Source organism: Frieseomelitta varia, unplaced genomic scaffold (assembly GCF_011392965.1).
Source record: "Frieseomelitta varia isolate USP_RPSP 00005682 unplaced genomic scaffold, Fvar_1.2 scaffold_9, whole genome shotgun sequence".
Classification (NCBI taxonomy): Eukaryota; Metazoa; Arthropoda; class Insecta; order Hymenoptera; family Apidae; genus Frieseomelitta; species Frieseomelitta varia.
Window position 1 is genome coordinate 50,895 of NW_025110700.1, and position 18,799 is coordinate 69,693.

The 18,799-nt window shown below is 25.4% G+C and overlaps 5 protein-coding genes across 10 annotated transcripts; 3 read left to right on the top strand and 2 right to left on the bottom strand.

Annotated features, from left to right (window-relative positions):
• The first annotated feature begins 227 nt into the window (after window positions 1-227).
• Window positions 228-2,582, top strand: LOC122537299 (histone-lysine N-methyltransferase SMYD3). Of its 2 annotated transcripts, none has more exons than XM_043670361.1 (6): window positions 228-740; window positions 838-1,079; window positions 1,163-1,464; window positions 1,644-1,923; window positions 1,997-2,159; window positions 2,227-2,582. In XM_043670361.1, exons 1-6 carry the CDS (start codon window positions 625-627, stop codon window positions 2,444-2,446), a joined length of 1,323 nt encoding a protein of 440 aa, XP_043526296.1. In that variant the 5' UTR covers window positions 228-624; the 3' UTR covers window positions 2,447-2,582. The 2 variants fall into 2 exon arrangements, with proteins under 2 accessions (XP_043526296.1, XP_043526297.1); XM_043670362.1 differs by having other exon boundaries at window positions 1,325-1,464.
• Window positions 2,583-2,800: 218 nt separating this feature from the next.
• Window positions 2,801-5,962, top strand: LOC122537301 (rab-like protein 6). Of its 4 annotated transcripts, none has more exons than XM_043670369.1 (6): window positions 2,801-2,827; window positions 3,284-3,480; window positions 3,565-4,032; window positions 4,111-4,889; window positions 4,988-5,489; window positions 5,571-5,962. In XM_043670369.1, exons 2-6 carry the CDS (start codon window positions 3,391-3,393, stop codon window positions 5,769-5,771), a joined length of 2,040 nt encoding a protein of 679 aa, XP_043526304.1. In that variant the 5' UTR covers window positions 2,801-2,827; window positions 3,284-3,390; the 3' UTR covers window positions 5,772-5,962. The 4 variants fall into 4 exon arrangements, with proteins under 4 accessions (XP_043526304.1, XP_043526303.1, XP_043526301.1 ...); XM_043670368.1 differs by having other exon boundaries at window positions 2,803-2,925; XM_043670366.1 differs by having other exon boundaries at window positions 2,803-2,925; window positions 3,548-4,032; window positions 5,571-5,960.
• A 267-nt stretch (window positions 5,963-6,229) lies between these two features.
• On the top strand, window positions 6,230-10,322 carry LOC122537304. The gene is made up of 5 exons (XM_043670372.1): window positions 6,230-6,576; window positions 8,969-9,448; window positions 9,549-9,637; window positions 9,762-9,983; window positions 10,047-10,322. The coding sequence occupies exons 1-5, from the start codon at window positions 6,454-6,456 to the stop codon at window positions 10,258-10,260; spliced, it is 1,128 nt and encodes a 375-aa protein (XP_043526307.1). The 5' UTR covers window positions 6,230-6,453; the 3' UTR covers window positions 10,261-10,322.
• Window positions 10,323-11,075: 753 nt separating this feature from the next.
• Window positions 11,076-13,421, bottom strand: LOC122537305 (DNA-directed RNA polymerase II subunit RPB7). Of its 2 annotated transcripts, none has more exons than XR_006308598.1 (8): window positions 13,065-13,421; window positions 12,113-12,222; window positions 11,890-12,049; window positions 11,763-11,813; window positions 11,618-11,687; window positions 11,495-11,566; window positions 11,393-11,426; window positions 11,076-11,319 (listed from the first exon to the last, which is right to left on the bottom strand). XR_006308598.1 is itself a non-coding variant. In XM_043670373.1 (8 exons), the coding sequence occupies exons 1-8, from the start codon at window positions 13,074-13,076 to the stop codon at window positions 11,303-11,305; spliced, it is 522 nt and encodes a 173-aa protein (XP_043526308.1). In that variant the 5' UTR covers window positions 13,077-13,421; the 3' UTR covers window positions 11,076-11,302. The 2 variants fall into 2 exon arrangements, 1 of the variants encoding a protein (XP_043526308.1); XM_043670373.1 differs by having other exon boundaries at window positions 11,622-11,687.
• A 1,912-nt stretch (window positions 13,422-15,333) lies between these two features.
• LOC122537307 lies at window positions 15,334-18,734 on the bottom strand. Its single transcript, XM_043670376.1, has 6 exons — window positions 18,501-18,734; window positions 18,189-18,429; window positions 17,669-18,116; window positions 16,987-17,213; window positions 16,673-16,917; window positions 15,334-16,046 (listed from the first exon to the last, which is right to left on the bottom strand). Exons 1-6 carry the CDS (start codon window positions 18,632-18,634, stop codon window positions 15,479-15,481), a joined length of 1,863 nt encoding a protein of 620 aa, XP_043526311.1. The 5' UTR covers window positions 18,635-18,734; the 3' UTR covers window positions 15,334-15,478.
• Window positions 18,735-18,799: the final 65 nt, after the last annotated feature.

The window sequence follows — 18,799 nt, forward strand, 5'->3', positions numbered from 1 at the left end:
TGTTTAATACTACTATTAAATTTTCATTTAATTTTCTAAGTATTCCATAATGAACTGTATTCATAATTAATTTCTCTGCAATAATTAATTAATGTCCGTTTAAACATCTCAAATCAAATTTTTTTCTTATAATATCAAATCGATCATCTGATCTTTCTGTTATATTATTCCACGAACACTCATGCAATTTATAAATATTTATAAACTCCTCCCAAAATTCTCATTCCGTCTCCAGTCATATTTCATGTCTGATTTCACAGATTATATATGTATATAATAGCTAATTTACACGTGGTGGCAGACTCGATTAAATGAGAATGGGGCTTGTGTAGTTCCTCGGGGAAAAAAAGAAGAGGAGGAAACGGTTTATCGAAAGACAAATTCTTGTAGCACACGGAAGAGACAAGTTTGACATAGGCAATTCTATATTTATGTACATTAACCTTAAATCGGAGAAATAAAATTTTATTTCTTGTACGATCACTATTTCAGATCATGGAATTTGAAATTCTATAACAGACGAGAGATCTGGTTCTATAATATGATAGATCTAACCTGTATTTCATCTATGATTATATTTAACTTTAAATTAAACAGTCTTAATGAAAAAAATTTTTTTTGAAAATGAACAAAAGTGAAAATTTTATAAAGAAAGGTACCACTATTTTAACCGCCAAACCATTTGCTTATACACTCTATTCAAAATATAGAAATCAACGATGTGATTATTGTTTTAAAAGGTACAATTTTTAATATTTCTAGAAAACTATTTAATTTATATAATAAATTTTATTTCTAATATGAATTAATAGTCTGTTTTTATTTACAATGTTACAGTGGGAATCTATTTAAATGTTCTGTCTGTCAGTATGTTTATTATTGTAATCGATCTTGTCAACGATTATCTTGGCCCATACATAGCAAAGAATGTGCAAGTTTAAAGAAATGTTCACCAAGAGTGGTACCAAATGTTGCAAGACTTATGGCACGTATAATTATAAAACTAAATCAAGGTGGAGATGAAGAGATAGGATATTATAATGAAACAAATTATAGAAAATTTAAGGACTTAATGTCTCGTAAGCTTTTATATTATATACAAAGAACAAATTATTATTTACTTCTATTCAATTTAAATGTATTTAAAATATTGTCTTGTTAGATTGTTCTGAGATAAAAAGAGATAAGAAAAAAATGGAACATTTTATATGCTTATGTGGTATTTTATATGAATTCCTTGGAGATATGCCTGTACCAAATACCACAGAATTAATGGGTATTTATGGCAGAATTTGTATTAACTCTTTTAATATATCTAATTTAGATACAAATATTGGTGTTGGTATTTATTTGGCACCTTCTATTTTGGATCATAGTTGCAAACCTAATGCTGTAGCAATCTTTGAGGGAATTACCATAATAGTTAAAACAATAGAAGATCTGCCTTCTTTAGATTTATCTCAGGCAAGTTTTATAACTTTATTTGTTTTTATCACATTTTAACTTATAACTTTATTTGTTCACATTTTAATCATATCTTTCTTAACAATATAATGTAAATATAAATATCTATAAATATAATGTAAATATAAATATCTGTAAATATAACACAAATATAAATATTTATGTTTAAACACATACAGATAAAAATAACATACATTGACGTAATTAAGACAACAAAAGATAGACGTACAGAACTGCAAAGTTCATATTATTTTTGGTGTAACTGTGAAAAATGTGAAGGTCCAGAACCAATGGCAGAAGCAGCAGCATGTCCAAATAAATTTTGTACATATCCTTGTCCTTCTGATGCTGATATGTGTGAAAATTGTAATACAAAATTTTCAAAAAATTTTAAAAAGATTTTTGATGAAATATCTGAATTTACTGCATATCACTTAGAAAACATGAAGAATATTGCCTGTATCCTTTTTATGAATAATAACAGTTGGCTCATTTGATAGAGAGTATATAATTTCCTTATAAGAAGAAATAGATCTGGATGTAAGCAAAATGTGTCTCTCAAAACAGGAAGGCATTTTACATCCTCTCAATGTACAGCATGTACAAACTTTACAGACTGCTTTTGACTCTTCTATAAACTTACAACATTGGGAGGAAGCTGAATCTTATGCTAAAAAACTTATTAATGGCTACTTGTAAGATGAATATTCTTTAAATGTTACAATAACAAGTAAAACACAATAAGTTGCTTTTGTATTTCAGAACGTATTATGGAGAAATTCATCCAACAACTGGATTACTTTACCTAGCAATAGGAAAAATTCAGGTATATTCAGGAAAAAAACTAAAACAAGCTATTGAAGCATTAAAAAAAGCTAGTTCAATATTAACAATAACACATGGAGAACAACATAGTGTAATAATAGAAGATTTGAAACCACTTCTTTATCAAGCTACTGTAGTAGACTTCAATGAATCATAATATTTCTTAGATTGATCATTTATTGTATATAATATACTGTAATACTTATATGTAATACTTATATAATTGTATATGATATACTAATAGTGTACATATTATTTATAATAAATGATTTTAATATTTAAAAAGATTAATTAATATTTAATCCTGATAAAATAAATCATACTCATATATTATGATAAAGTTTTAAAAAGTACCGCTTTCATTAATACCAACCTTACCATATTATTATAAATATTTATATAATATAGCAAAATGCGCAAAATATGCTAATAATTTTTAAATATTTATTTTTATATCACTTTAAACCTATAATATTAAAAATGCTACAAATATAATAAAATGGTTGCCAACATCACAACAAAAAAATAAGTACAGCTGGTAAGTGACAGCTGCCTAAGTTTTATTAGATGTGTTAAGTATTACGAATAAATTTTTATTTTCTACCACGACACATGGAAAATTTGATATAACATGTAGTAAGCAATTATTTTTACTTCATAATTTTGTTATAAAAACATTTAGAGTAACATACTTATTCCTCTATAATAACTATAATGCAATATTTCATGTAGTAAACATTAATTAATTATTAATCATGTAAATTCACTATTTTTATAATATTTTTGAATTCGTGAGTTTTAAATATTTAATTGAAGAACATTTCTATATATTTTATAATCAAAATATTATTTCCACGAATAATTTTTCTAAGTTAAAATAAAAATTTAATTATTTTAATAATATATAGATAATTCAAGTTTGTTTGTGTTTAAAATATATTTTTTATTAAATTAGTATAAAAATTTATAATTTCCTTTTATCCATTTTGTTTAGATATCTATTATAGAAATAAGGAAAAGTCCTTACCTAAATTATTATTAATCTAGTTAAGAAGAAATATACAATGTTCTCTGCATTTAAAAGATTAGCTGGAAAGTCAGATGGAGTTAACAATGTATCACCTAGACCAGCTCATCAATCTATGCCAACAACTTTACAGAGAAAATTTGCTAAAGGTGTACAATATAATAGTAAGTACAACAAGTCAATTTCTAAAGAAAAATAAAATTCTTTAAATGAAAAGAACTTTCTTTTTAGTGAAAATTATTATAAAGGGTGACAGAAATGTGGGAAAAACTTGTCTATTTCATAGACTTCAAGGCCAAAAATTTATAGAAGAATATATACCAACAGAAGAAATACAAGTAACAAGTATTCAATGGAATTATAAAGCTACTGATGATATCGTTAAAGTTGAAGTTTGGGATGTTGTAGATAAAGGTCGACGTAGAAAAAAATTAGAAGGTTTAAAAATGGATAACTCACAACCCGAAAATATAATCGAGGAACCTGCTTTAGATGCAGAGTTTCTTGATGTATATAAAGGGACCAATGGTGTTATTATTATAATGGATATTACAAAATCTTGGACATTTGATTATGTACAACGAGAACTTCCAAAAATTCCTAGCCATATTCCAGTAATTGTTTTAGGAAATCATTGTGATATGTCACATCACAGAACTGTTACATCAGATCATGTAACATACTTTATTGATTTATTTCATGAAAGAACAGCGCAAGTAAATTTATTGATCTTATTACTTATAAATAATTGGAAAAGCATGTTCATTACATTCTATTTTATTTTATTTTTGTAGGTAAGATATGCAGAATCCTCCATGAGAAATGGCTTTGGATTAAAACTTTTGCACAAATTCTTTAATCTTCCTTTTCTTCAGCTACAGAAAGAAACACTATTAAAACAGCTTGAAACTAATGAGGAGGAGACACGTTTGACAATACAAGAACTTAATCTCTTTCAAGATAGTGATGATGCCAATTATAACAAATTCTTAGACAATCTTGTTAACAAAAGAAGAGCACTAGCTGATTCTGTTTCTGCTAGTATTCTAGTCCCTAATATTACATCTTCTTTAAGCAATCATAATATACTATCTTCCTATGGCAATATGAATGTAAATGCTGAAGTTAAAAGATCATTTTCCATGCCTGGTCCTATAGGAGGTGGAACTCCTATTCCAGTAAAAAATATGGATTTAATAGTATCAAAGAAAGAAAATTTTATTAATACTTCCGAAAATCAAGCAATTTCTGTTAAAAATTCACAAATTACATCAACATTGTCTAGTACACAAAATATTTCAAAAATAGATTCTAAGATAACTGAATTTTTAAATGAAAATTCTGACAAACGAGAGTCAACTAGCAAACCACAGTCACTTATGTCAAAGATATTTGGTAACAAAAAGGAAGACGAAGTAGACAAAGTAACACATATTAATAACCCAAATACAAATGTACCGTTAACTAGTGTTGAAGATTTTGTACCAGATGATGGATTGTTAGATCGGTCATTTTTAGAAGATAGTCAAGTTTCACCACAGAAAGTACAACATGAAGAGTTAGATTCCGAAAGGTATATCAAAATTATATAAATAAAAACGTATTCATAACTTTTTAAAACTGTTTTTAATTCGTATGTTTTGTATTAAATACTTATTCAATTTTTGACAGTGATACTGAAACTGCAAATCCCTTAGTTGCTGAATATGAAGATGATTTATCATCAACTGATGAAGCAACACCTCCTATTCAACCTAAATTAGCAGAAAATCCACTAAGCAAACAAAAACACAAACGTGAAACTTTATCACATACAGAAATAAATGTGGGAAAATTGCGGCAAATTACGAAATGCGATTCTATTTCATCTATCGACCAAGAATTACAAATATCAAACAACTATGACATGAATGAACAACAAGAGATTAACTCGGACGCATTTGATAGTTGGCTTCGACGTGATTCTAAATGGAGACAAAGTCCTGAAGGTGGTGAAGATGTAAGCAGTAATAGCACCAGAAAAGATAGATTGGAATTAAGTGATAAAAGCGTAGACGTTAGTGTAACAAGTTCTAATGTGCATTTAGAATTACTTGACAATACTAGCGTACGTCATATGAGTTCTGATGGTGGAAGCCCTGTGTTAAAAGAAAAAAAAAGACATAAAGAAAAGGTACGTATCAAGTGTAAAATATTATTAATAATATTTCACTTTCTTTCTATTAATATTAATTTTAAATTAAAATACTTCTAGACGGAAGATAAAGAAAAGAAGAAAAAGAAAAAATCGAAAGATAAAGAAAAAGATAAAGAGAAAATAGATAAAACAGAAAAAAAGAAAAAACGATCGTTACATCGTCCAAGAGATGAAACCAGAGAACGCGATGAACTTGAAGAATTTCTCAATGGTTCTGTAACTAGAATTGATGTTGATGTTGCCTATGAAGCAATATAGTATTTTTTTCATGTAACATTTAATTTTATTTTTCAGTAATACTGTCTTCTGGTAACGCATAAAAAACATGTTATAACATTGAGTTATCAATTTTATATTAATATTTGCAAATGTATCTTTTATAATTTTAATTTCATAGATTAATATTCTGTGAATGTGTAATATAATCACAAATGTATTTTTGTAAATGCAACGTATTGAAATTATTTATTTTGACATATTAAATATTTATCAACGATATATTTCTCTCTAAAATTATATTGGAAAATCATTTAAATATTAACTCTTCTTTAAAATAAAAAAGTTAATATTGTAATTTTTTAATGTATTAACTGCAATGTGTTATCAATACATGTTAATAAATGTACATAAATAAACAAGAAATTGTAATTTTAATGTATTAATAGTGCAATGTGTTATCAATACATGTTAATAAATGTACATAAATAAACAAGAAATTGTCATATAAAACTACAATTTCAAATTTGCCACTAAACACAAGCGCCATCTTTGAAACTTCAAACATATGTTAAAACTCGTGCAATTTATAATCGAACATGTGTGAATTGCCGGAGACTCTATAATATGATACTGAGGTCATGCTGTCAGCTCTATTTCATATTACATTATACACATAATTAAATAATTGAGTACAAATCATTCAAATAAAAAATTCAGAAAAATGTCATTTTATTTACGTCCCATTTCAAATAAATTTACATCTCTTGTTAATCTACGAAAACAAGTAACTGACATCAACTATCAATTATCAAAAAATGTTAAATCTTCTTTATTTCTGGATGAAGTAAGTACTAATTGTTTTTCAATAATTATTAATTATTTGTATGTGATATTTTTAATTCTGTCTTAAAGTGTCGGTTTCAAGAATTCTTATTCTATAAAACAAGCTAACCTTTATATACTTATGTAATAATCATTTTGTTAGAATAATTTATTGATATTTTTATAATTCTCATAAAAAGTTTATTAACAGTTAAGTTAACACTTTTCATTTTTTTTCTATTTTAAAATCTTGCTTCATAGAAATGATAAATAACTGATTGATAGATTACTGTGCAGAATTTTTTATATATTATGTTAACAAAGTATGAAAACGTATCTTTATTGTTATTAAAAACTGCAATAAATTATAGATGACAGAAGTTATCGAGTTTTTGATCATTTGTTTATCCATATATAGTTATTTATAAAATTGAATGTATATCCATGTTGATAATGAATTAATTGTCAGATAAATACACAAAAATAGATATATTTGAAAGTAGAAACACAATATATATTTTATTATATAATTTAACAAATAATTTACAAAAAAATTTTTGAATGAAATGAACTATTTATCTGCATTTAACAAACAACATAAAAATACCTTTATTTGATTGTAAATGAAACATATAATTTAATTAATTACTTAAAATCTGATTCTTACTATAATTTAATTAATTACTTAAAAACTTATTCTGTGATGATATCATATCATGGTTTGAAATTCCTTCAGCTGTTTATAGCTTACATTTTTTCATTGCTGTGTTATAATTAATTTACATTTCTCATTATTTATTAATAAAAGTTAACATCATGACTTCAAAGACATTTCTATATAAAAATCAGTGGTGAAATTATTATCAAAATAGATTCCTTAAATAAATTTAAGAAATAATAAACAGAAGTCACTCTATTATATAGAAAATTATTACAAATATAATAAATAAACATAAAATATGGATTGAAATGTGATTTTAACTAAAGATAATGAGTAGTATATATTTAGATAAACTAAAATTAATTAGAAAACTAATATATCACAATTAATAAAGAATTAAAAAAAAAATATCTATGAAAAATTACACAATAAAAACTATTACAGTGGAATAGCAAAGAAAAGTCGTACACTTCTAAAATGAATAGAATTAAGTCAAAAAATATATAAATTGGGACCAAAAGTTTTAAAATAATGTTTAGAATTTTTTGATTAAAATTATTATAGTGAACTAAATGCAGAATTTAACAAAAATAATACAATACTGTAATAAACATGAAAGTTCAATAATGGAATATACAGCAGTAGAATTAATAATATAAAATTTCTTGAAATTATAATAGACAAAATGAAATATTTTAAAATATTAAATATAAGCATATTTAATAAAATTTTCATTTACAAAATTACATATAATCTACACAAAAGGATAATATTCCAAAATTATTAAATACCGCAATCTTCAAATATTAATTGAATATTTGTGATAGAAATAACGCTTACATTAAATAATTACAATATTTATTTATAAATAATTACTGTGTATGAATAAAACAAATGTAAAACTCAAAATCACCAAAATATAACAACTCTGTGTTCAATAATACAAAAATTAATAGAATATATGTTTAGATGCTTAGAAACAATAAATGCAAATAGAAATGCAACAAAATATTAAAAATTAAATTTATTAATTATTTTTACATAATTCTATTTTCTATATCCTTAATCTTGACAATAATAATAAAATGTAGTAGCGTAGTGATGATAGTTCATTTTATTAAAAAATTCTTTCATGTATTATCTATTAAAACATACAACTAAAATATATGTTTTTATCTCTGTTTGTTTTTATTTTGTTCATTTTTATTACTTATGTTATTCTATCAATTTTTGTTACCAACATAGATGTACACCTAATTTTGTAAGTAACTAATATATAGTATGTCCATACATATGCTATTATTTCCTTAATTGTTGAAAATACAAAAAGACGTTTTGAACAAACGTTGCATGGTTTCTAGGGGGACAAATAATACCAATAATTGTTTCGTTGTTATTTTGCTTTTTTATTAGATTTTTAAATAAAATGATATATTTTAATCAAGCTCGATATTCTTTACAAAAAAGTATCAACCTATGTACTGCAAAAAGTTATTAATTCAGAAGATAATTTAACTTTAATTTAATATATATCTGCCTGGAAACTTTTACTTGAAACATTCTTTCTTATTTTCAACAATTAAGAAAATAATAATATGTATATGAATAAATTGAACATACTATACATCTTTTATGTGTTACTTAATTACAATTTCAATATAACTTTTTTTATATTTTTTTTAAGTATTTTTATATTTTTTAAATAAAATTTTTATAAAAGGTACAAAATTCAAAAAATAATTTTTAATTATAGTTTTTAGGTGCACAAACAAGTTCAATAATAAATGTCAAAATAATACCTTCGAATTCAATAACTCATTTATTAAATCACAATGTTATCTTATTCAATGCTAATATTGAGAGTCCTAAGATAGAAAATAAAAAACATAATTGGACTAAACAACAAATAATCAAATTACATCAGCAAAAACAAATAAATGCTCAGATGCAAAATATTCTCAATCCAGATTTAAATATGACATTATTAAAAATTAATGTAGAAGGTGGAAAACCACTCGTAACTTTAAGAAGTAAAAAATCTAGTTTGCCATGTACAAAAATGATATTAACCAAAAGCACATCCGATAATATTTTACTCAGTTCTCAAAAGGATGGAATATTCCATACAGAAATTTCTCCTAATGTGCAAAGTATAAATGAAATACAAGCTTCTGAAAATCGTAAACCAGTTGACTCACATTTACAAAATGTATTTGACATTCTTCGTAAGGATGTATGTCTTTTTTGTAAATTGTTATTATTAAAAAAATTATTACAAAAAAATTACTTAGAAACAAAATTTATTCTAAAATAACAAAATTTATTTTTTTTAGTTACCACTTCTATTTATTAAACAAATGAATTATGAAATTTATACACAAGATGTAGTATTTATCAATAATATTAGAGGCACAACAAGTGTGTAAGTGTATAAAGTAAAATATTTCTATTTCTAATGTCATTAAAAAAAGAAAAAGAGTATATATATATATATATATATATATATATATATAGCATATATAATAAACATTACTGTAATTTTACAGTGGTATTGCGCAATATTTTAAGCAAATAACGTTATTAAAAATCATTGGTCATTTAAAATATGCGTTTGTTAAGTTAGAGGTTTTAAAAATGACTATGCATCCTGAAGATAACAGTATTAAAGTTCGTTGGCGTATAGTAGGTATTTCTGGCACACGCGTATTTCTTACATTTTGGAAAATTAAAGTCTGGAATACAAAAGAAAAAACAGACAATGCAGCAGCGTAAGTAATTTTATTTATATCTATATTTATCTATTCATTTATATTTATATCTTGTATTAATAGGTGGTACGATGGCTTTTCAACATTTTATGTTAATAATGATGGCAAAATATTTAAACATATTGTGGATAAAACAATGCCTGATCAAGATATAGCAGAAAAAATTAAGACACCTATTGAAACGAAACTTGCATTATTTGTTGCTTTATTAGGTTTAAATCCACATCTTATTCAATTTTGTTTAAAAAGATATATTGAATTTCTTCGAATAAGATAAAAAATTTATTAAATAATTTTAAGTATGTAAAAAAAAATAATAAATATTGAAACTATAATTAATACATTGTTTAAATCTATTATTATATTTATAATTAATTTTTATTCACACTAAAAACCATGTTCCTTTTTAATACTTCTTAATAAATGTAATAGATTTAAAAAAAATATATAAATAGATTAAATTACATTAATTATTACTGTTATTATATACAAGATATTCTGAAATTTAGTTTTTAAAGTTTGCTATTGTGTTCTACAAATAAGACTAAATATCATGTAATAAAACTTATAAATGCTCCATTAAAAAATTATAATATGAAACATACAGCTATAAATACTTATGTGTATTACTTTATCAATGCAAAATTAATTGAAGAATTTATCATAAACAAAATTTCATATCAATTTTCTCAAATTTCTTCACAGTTTTGATTCAACTCATTTAAATAAATATTTTTATATTGCAAATTTTTGCTTTTAAGGATAATTAATATTTTTTCCCAAATCTGAAAATGTAAGCTCTAGCAATCTAGGAAACCAGAAAATTGGTTCTTCTCATCTAATTCCATCCTTGAAATTATTCATATTGATGGTGTTTGTCTTAAAAGTACTTCGTATTTTTAAAACTTTTCAACGAAGCATTTATGGACTTTTTGGTATATGATATTTTAACCTTATTTTTATCTGCAAAATACATTGACATTGAATACTAAAGTTCGAAGCACCCTGTACATAAAAGTGACAGAATTTAATAATACAATTTTATTTAAACACTATACATTAGTACTTCGTTGTTATTAAGAAACACAAAAATGTATTTTATTTTAAATATATAATAAATATATATTAAATATTAATATACCGCAATTTGCAATTTCAAATTTATAATAAATAAAATATTTATGGTCGAATAGTCATATTTAGATAATACAGAATATACATTATTTACTTAATGTTTTTTATATACATAGAATTTATTATTTCATAAAAAAATATTGCTTTAACATGTAAAACTTGTATTACAGAACCAATGATTGTATTCAATTACATACAAGTCCTATAAAAAAAAAATACATATTAATTCTTATATAAGAATAATATTGTAGTAGATTGATAAAATAAATATTTACCTAGATAATCATCCATCAATGTTCCAATAGCAAACTAAAAAACATAATATTAATGTAATAATGCACAACACAAAAATAAAATTATATATTATAAATACTAACAATTCCTGTTGCATCAACTCTTGTACCAACAATTTTCAATCTTATTTCATCATCTGGTTGAATAATTACATCCTGCAATTTATAAGTATAATTTGTAAGCTTTTTAATATGTCTTTTAAAAACCTACCTCTTCTTTAGACTTGTAACATGGAGGATTTATGTTTGGACAAAACTGCATATCTGCTGGGATTGACTGTAAGAAATCATATAATAAATTACAAAGCATAATTTTAGAATTATAATGTACAATATATAAAAATAATCTTACATGATGTGATATAAAACATGAAAGTGGTCCTATTTCGGCAAACATTCCAACCTAAAAAGGAGAGAAATAATATGTAATCTTTTAAATTATACTGTCATATAAATTCAAAACTATATTTAATATTTACCTTATTAACTTGTGTTACTATAGCATCTAATACCTCTCCTTTAAATGGTCTAAATACAATAGCCTTATATTTAACTGGATATACAACAAAACCTTGTCCTGGCTGTATGATCCCTGCACCAATATTATCTATTGTTGTTACAGCAACTACGAAGCCATATCTGAAATATAAAGATTTATTATATTTATTCAAAATAAATATATTATCTTAATTATAAACTCACTTTCCTGTACAAGTGCCTTCTACTTCAGTATACAGTTTTTGTTTCACAGTATCTAATAATTGAGGTCCAAAGTATCTAGGATGTAATAAAATTTCATGTTCCAATGAAATCTGTAACAATTAGAATAAATTATGTGCATAATATTTCACGTGCCTTAACACGTTTACTTTACTTAAGTTCCTTTTCCTGCTACATGTAGCAGATACATTCATCAGTACATGAAACTTATTTTTACGACAAATGATATTTTTCTTATTAAAAAAGATAAACAACAATTGTTGATATTTTTATATACTCTATAATGATACTTGGAATACTTTTTAAGAATTTACAGAATACACGGCATGATATCGCGTTAACAACAACACGTCTTTTGTTATCAGTCTTTTTTTCTTATAAGTTCTTTTGTTTCGCTATAAAAGAAAATATAAAACGTGAAGAAAATATACAAAATTTTAATAATAAGATTGCACAGGACATTACAGAAAGGATAACATTTTGCGATATTATCTTAATAAACCATGTTTATATCTCTCTTGCTACAACAAAATAATTGTTACATACAATTATAAATAAAAAACATTAAAAATAAATATTATATTATTTTCTCATATACACATTTTTGTATGGATATTGTTTTACTATTTTACATTTTCATTATTCTTCTATTTATTCAGTATCAAATAAATTTATCTTTTTGTTTTATATCGTGTAAATTATTTTTTTAATATTTACAAATACCAACAAATAAATTTCTAGTACATAAACAGAAAAAAATAGGTAAATTTTGTAGATTTCTTAAACTTTATAGCATATACCGTTTTTAGTACACATAGCATGAAAATGACACAATTAGCTTGGCAGGTAACGCAAATATATTGTTCAATATTTACCAATGTTTATCACTATATTTATTTTATTAACTTAATTAAATTTATGTTAATAAACTTACATGATAAAACATGTTTCACATCAGATCTTCAAACACTTCTAAATCCGTAATTAAATGTATCTTCTGTTGTTAGATATTTGTAACTTTTTGTTGGTATTTGGATGTTTTTAAAAAAGATGTAGAATGTAAATGGTCGAGGTAGGGTTATAAATAATATAGAAGACGGAGTATGTTTCGTCTCCGAGTAGCCGCCAGACTCAACAGTGGGACTGATGGTGGTGATTCCTAGACGTTTGTTTTATTAAAAAGGTTGGGTATGGAGACGGTCGCATCTTAAAAGTGCTCCGTACGCTGCACGCTTAATCTGAAGATCGCGCTCGGTCCGTAGGTGCGGCATCCACTTGCGGCGATGTTCGTATCTTTTGGAATTGCAATACTAAGGAAAGACTAGATGTGCTAGCTGCTACATTTCTGTAGGAATCTAAGTAGGTAAGACAGGATTCTGCCGTAGGTTCACGTAAATACACATGTAATTCTTTTTACAATTTTATATTTTTGTCTTTGGTTTAGTATCACAATTATGCGCTTACAAATTTTGTACAGAACTCTTACCCGTAGTAGCAAACGTAAGAGTGGTTATGGTAGTAGGAATAATAGAAGAAATAAAAAGCCTTTTCCTCTTCGCAACCAAGTTTTATAACCTCGGCTTGCGAAGAGGGAGAAAACTCTTTTCCCGCGTTTTTTATTTCTTCTACAAAAAAGATGTCGCTGCTTGATTTATTGGAAACTCACTTTGCGACGGAAGGATGTAAGTGGCGCTGTTTCGAATTGCGCGGAGGTAGCGGTCGCTACATTTCTTAAATATATGGCGACATCTATTTTTGCTTAGCCATTCATTAAAAAAAATTTCTAGTGAAAATTATTTTACCGAGGAAAATAAATAACTTTTTTAGCGCAACTTTCTCAAATACGTAGCGATGTCTACTTCCGCTTAGCCGTTCTATCAAAAAAATTCATTTCCGGCGAAAATTATTTCACTGAGAATAGAAACTTGGAAATGACTTCTTTTCCAATGTGGTTAGATATTTCTCAATTATGTGATAATATCTAGTTCCGTTTAGCCATTTTGTCAAAAAATTCATTCCTGGTTTCACTGTGAAAACCTCGGAAATAGAAACGTGATTTTTAGGGGAGATGACATTTTTTTTCATTACCTTGCTATGCACAACCCCCCGAATCACAAGATAACCATAGATGAGGTATAAGAAAGACGCGGTACCCAATACATTTTTGTATCATACCATGATTAAGTGGGATAGATCGGACATTCAATGTTTTTTATGGGTCACTTGATTTTATTTGATGTAATTCTTCAATTTGCCATTATTTAAGCGTGCAAAATTAGTAATTTTTTTTCTAATTAAAGTTCCATTTAATGTCCAGTCTATTCTATTTTTAGTCAATAATTCTATTTTTAGTTAGTATTAGAATAGATTAGACATTTAATCAATAATGTCATTGGATCTGATCTATTCTAATTAGTCAATGACCTTATATTTCGTATAAATTTCGGACAAAGGCCACCAGATGTAACTCACAGTTACAGATGTTGCGTGCTTGAAATACCAAGTGACTTTTTGTAGCGATAATTTTAGGAATAATATACGAAAACGTAATGCGGGAAATATAAATTGTACAACAATGTAATGTAATAAACAAAGTAGTCTATTCAATATAATAAATTTATCTGCCAAATTATTATAGATAATTATCTATAACCATTCGCTAACTTAATTATTTATTTGGGTTGTCATAGGAAAATTGTTGCCAAAATGCTTAACATTTGCTTTCTAATAAACTCCAACCAATTAGATTTATCTTAATTTCTAATCAATTTTTTTTATTGGAAATTAATGAGTAATTAATTTTGTCATAAACAAATTTGTTTTACAAATCTGTAAAGATTTGTAATCAGAAATATCTTTGCATTCAAGGAGTTCAAGTATCTTCTTGTTATCTTGCAATAAAATTAGTTTTTAATTGTAATTCATCTTGTTTATTACATTTTTTGTTGTAAATTCAATGTTAGTTATTAAATTGTATTATTAAAGTTTCAAAAGTTTCAATCAAGTGTATTTATCTTTATTATAAATTACTTAAATTATTGAATTCCAAGTAGATCTTGGTCTATTTTCAAGAATTTTGAAACCAGTGACTGCGCAACAAAATCGTTTCAAATTCTTTAATGCTATTAAAAAAAAAAAAAAACCCCCCTTAGCTTAAGAAGAAACAAATTGACATCAATACTTAATGCAGAAAATAATTTATTCTAGAATATCTCACAAATATGATTCTTAAAGGAGCAAAATCTGATACAAAATATTGTACTATAATATCGATCTATTTAACAAGCTTCTATCTAATATCTGTTTAACAAGCTTTTACACTAATTGACAATTTAGAAGGAAACAAAATTATTGATTATCATCATCTATAAAATTTAATTTTCGTTTAATTTCTATGGCTAACTTATATCCAAGTTCTGGTCGACGATCTTTCCCCTCAACCATTGCTTTTACTTGACTTGAATTTACAATTACGCCATTATTAGCTATAACAGTAGTTTTAGTTTTTTCAATGTCAACAAGATCTACTCCTCGGCTGCAATCATCAATTAAAATAGTCCGATAACCGTTTGTAAGTGCATCTATTGCAGTAGCCCCAACACAAACATCATAAGCTAATCCGCAAATATATATATCTGTTGCACTTTTTTCTTGTAATTGCGAAGATAGGCTTGTTTCCATCATCTTTTTATTATCCCAAAAAACGGAATATGAGTCTACTTCTGGATTAGTTCCTTTGTATATTTTAATTGCGTTATCCACAATTTTTAGATCTTTATGAAGTTCAGCACCCCAAGAATCTTGAATGCAATGACGAGGCCAAAGACGTTGTTTTAGTAATGGTGGACCTCTAAACGTAATGGTATCATAAACTTGCGCTGCTTCTTTTGAGATTCCGCTACTAGGGTCAACTTCTCTATAAAAAATAAAATATTCAATTTATAAAATACGTTATTTAATTAATTAAGTATATTACAAATTAATTAATTCTTTGCATTGCGTTAACTCCACTATGAGGAACTCTTATAATTAAATTACAAATTTTTATACAATTTCATACTTTTATAAACATGATTAGAAAAACAGAGGCAGAAATTTATTTCCACTACTAAATATTATAAGTCTACTCTACTTTTAATATTTTATATACAAACTGAATCTCATAACATAACGACCTCAAATAACGCACAAATTAATTACTATATGAAAAAAAAATACAGTAAGAAGAAAAAAATAAAGTCTGAAAACCATATACAATATTTATTTCGTCATTACTTTGCTATTTTATCGATATATGAAAGTCACTTTCAATTTTTTAAGTGGAATGCTTGATATTTCTTACTAAACTCGAATAAAACATCGAATTTTGCATAAAAAAGTATTTTTATATTGGTTGCATTTCTTGCACTTCAATGAAAAATTTATAATTTATTTCATTATTTCGTCAAAACTGCCGAGTCGATAATATCAAAAAATATTCGAAATATATGAATTAAATATATGAATATAATGAATTAAAATCGAGACCAATTATGTATTTACCTCAAGTGTAAGTTATCAATAAAGGATACATGATCCATAGGATGCCAATCAAGAGAATAAAACACTGCATCAAATTGTACAGTTTCCAATAGACGATTAATCGGTTCAATTACTTCTGAACCATCATGCTGAGCAGCACATTGTTTAATATTTAAAGAGCCCGTTATAAAATCGTTCTGTACATCTACAATTAAAAACGCGCTCTTTGGACGCGTGCATATTTTAATCCAACGATTCCAGCATATCTAAAATATTATAATTTAAATAATTTAATAATTATTTTGACAATATCATATTTATAAGTAAGTAAATACCTCAAATTCTTCTTTGTCAATTTTTCCATCTCCATTCAAGTCAAATATAGAATATATTTCCTTTAATTGACTCTCATCAACATTATAAACTTTCCCACGATCATTACGAAATAATGCACGACAAATAAATTCAAATTCCATAATAGACAAATATCCATCTCCATCTTTATCAAATGCAGTAAAACATGCATCCATGTTTCTTTGATAAAACTTCTTGTTTCTACGTTATTTGTTTAATCAATATCTACATTAATAATATACGACCACATTATATATACATATATTATTTTTTGGTCTCTTTAAGACTACAGTAATTTATAAAACTGTTACAATATATTGTTGCAGACATATTTCAATTTACATTATTGCAGTGCTTTGTTTCTATATTTGTATTTTTTATATGCTATACTAATAATGCAGCATTTTTTAGCATTAAATGTCACTTACCAATTCATAATTTTACTTAATAAAATAATAAAAAATGAAATAAATAAAATTTAATTTCAAAATTTATTGCTGTTTTAAATAAAAAAATAATTTAGAATAAAAATAAGTATAAAATTTTTTCCATTTATTTATTTATTTGTACACATCAAAATGATCAAAATAAGATATTATTGTTGTATTAATCTTTGATGAGTTAGCAATGATACATCAATCATTATCTCTGGTTCTAGAAGTTCATTTATTTTATATTTCATAGATTCTTCATAAGCATATGTAACAGATGTATCTGTAAGTTGGATATTACATTGTGCTAAGATTAAAATACAATTACGTAATCGTGCACAAACTTCGCGATTTACTTGAGGAATTCTTGATAAATCTTGGGTAAAACCACCTTCTGATCTATCACTATCTTGTTTATTAGCTCCAATCCATATATAACCATTATTTCCTAATATTAAACTTGCACCACACTCCAAATTATGAAAATGGGTTTTCTTTCTTTTTATAAGAGCTGGTGATACTTTTAACATTATACCCTGAGACAATTTACCATACTTTAAGACTCTAGTGTGTAATGAAAGTGAACCATCTACAAAAGTACTTTGTACTTCTGCACAAATTAGATCTCCTTCCTGGAGATACCGTCTCATAGTTTGTTCATCTTCTGCTGATCTTCTTCTCTATAAATTACAATATCATTATTTTTAAAATGTACTTACTTTAAGCAATATAAAATCAATTTTGTATCATACCAATTCACCACCCGGTAAATTAACACTAGAAAGAAGTAATACAGAATCAAGTTTAGAATTTGTGTCAACTTTCCATCGTTTCTGCTGTACTTCAGTTATGCGACCAACAATTACATCTCCTATTTCACCTTGATAACGTGCTTTTAAAGGTCTGATTGATATAAGTTTATTTACTTTTTCTAAAACACCAGCTACAGATGCACGTAATGTGTTTTCATCGTCCACGTATGTTCCATGTCCTCTAATAAAATTATATAATAAATGAATTTTTTTTCTTTTCGCTTTAAACAAATAAAACATGTACGCATTTACCTCAAAAAATCAGGTTGACTAGAAATTTCTTCTCCTGGAGTATAAATTCGAGGTTGTACATTTTCATTTTTTATTAAATTTAGATCGATTCTATTTATTGCCAAACGTACAATAATAGGTGGATATTCTTCCATTATAGACAATATTTATATACTAAATAAAATATTTATATGTTATATACATACATTTGAAATTGCATATATATGAAATACAATGGCATAGAATATACTATTGTAAGAATTACTATTTGCCTATTATAAATTAATTGTATATTATATGTTTAAATAACAATGAATAAT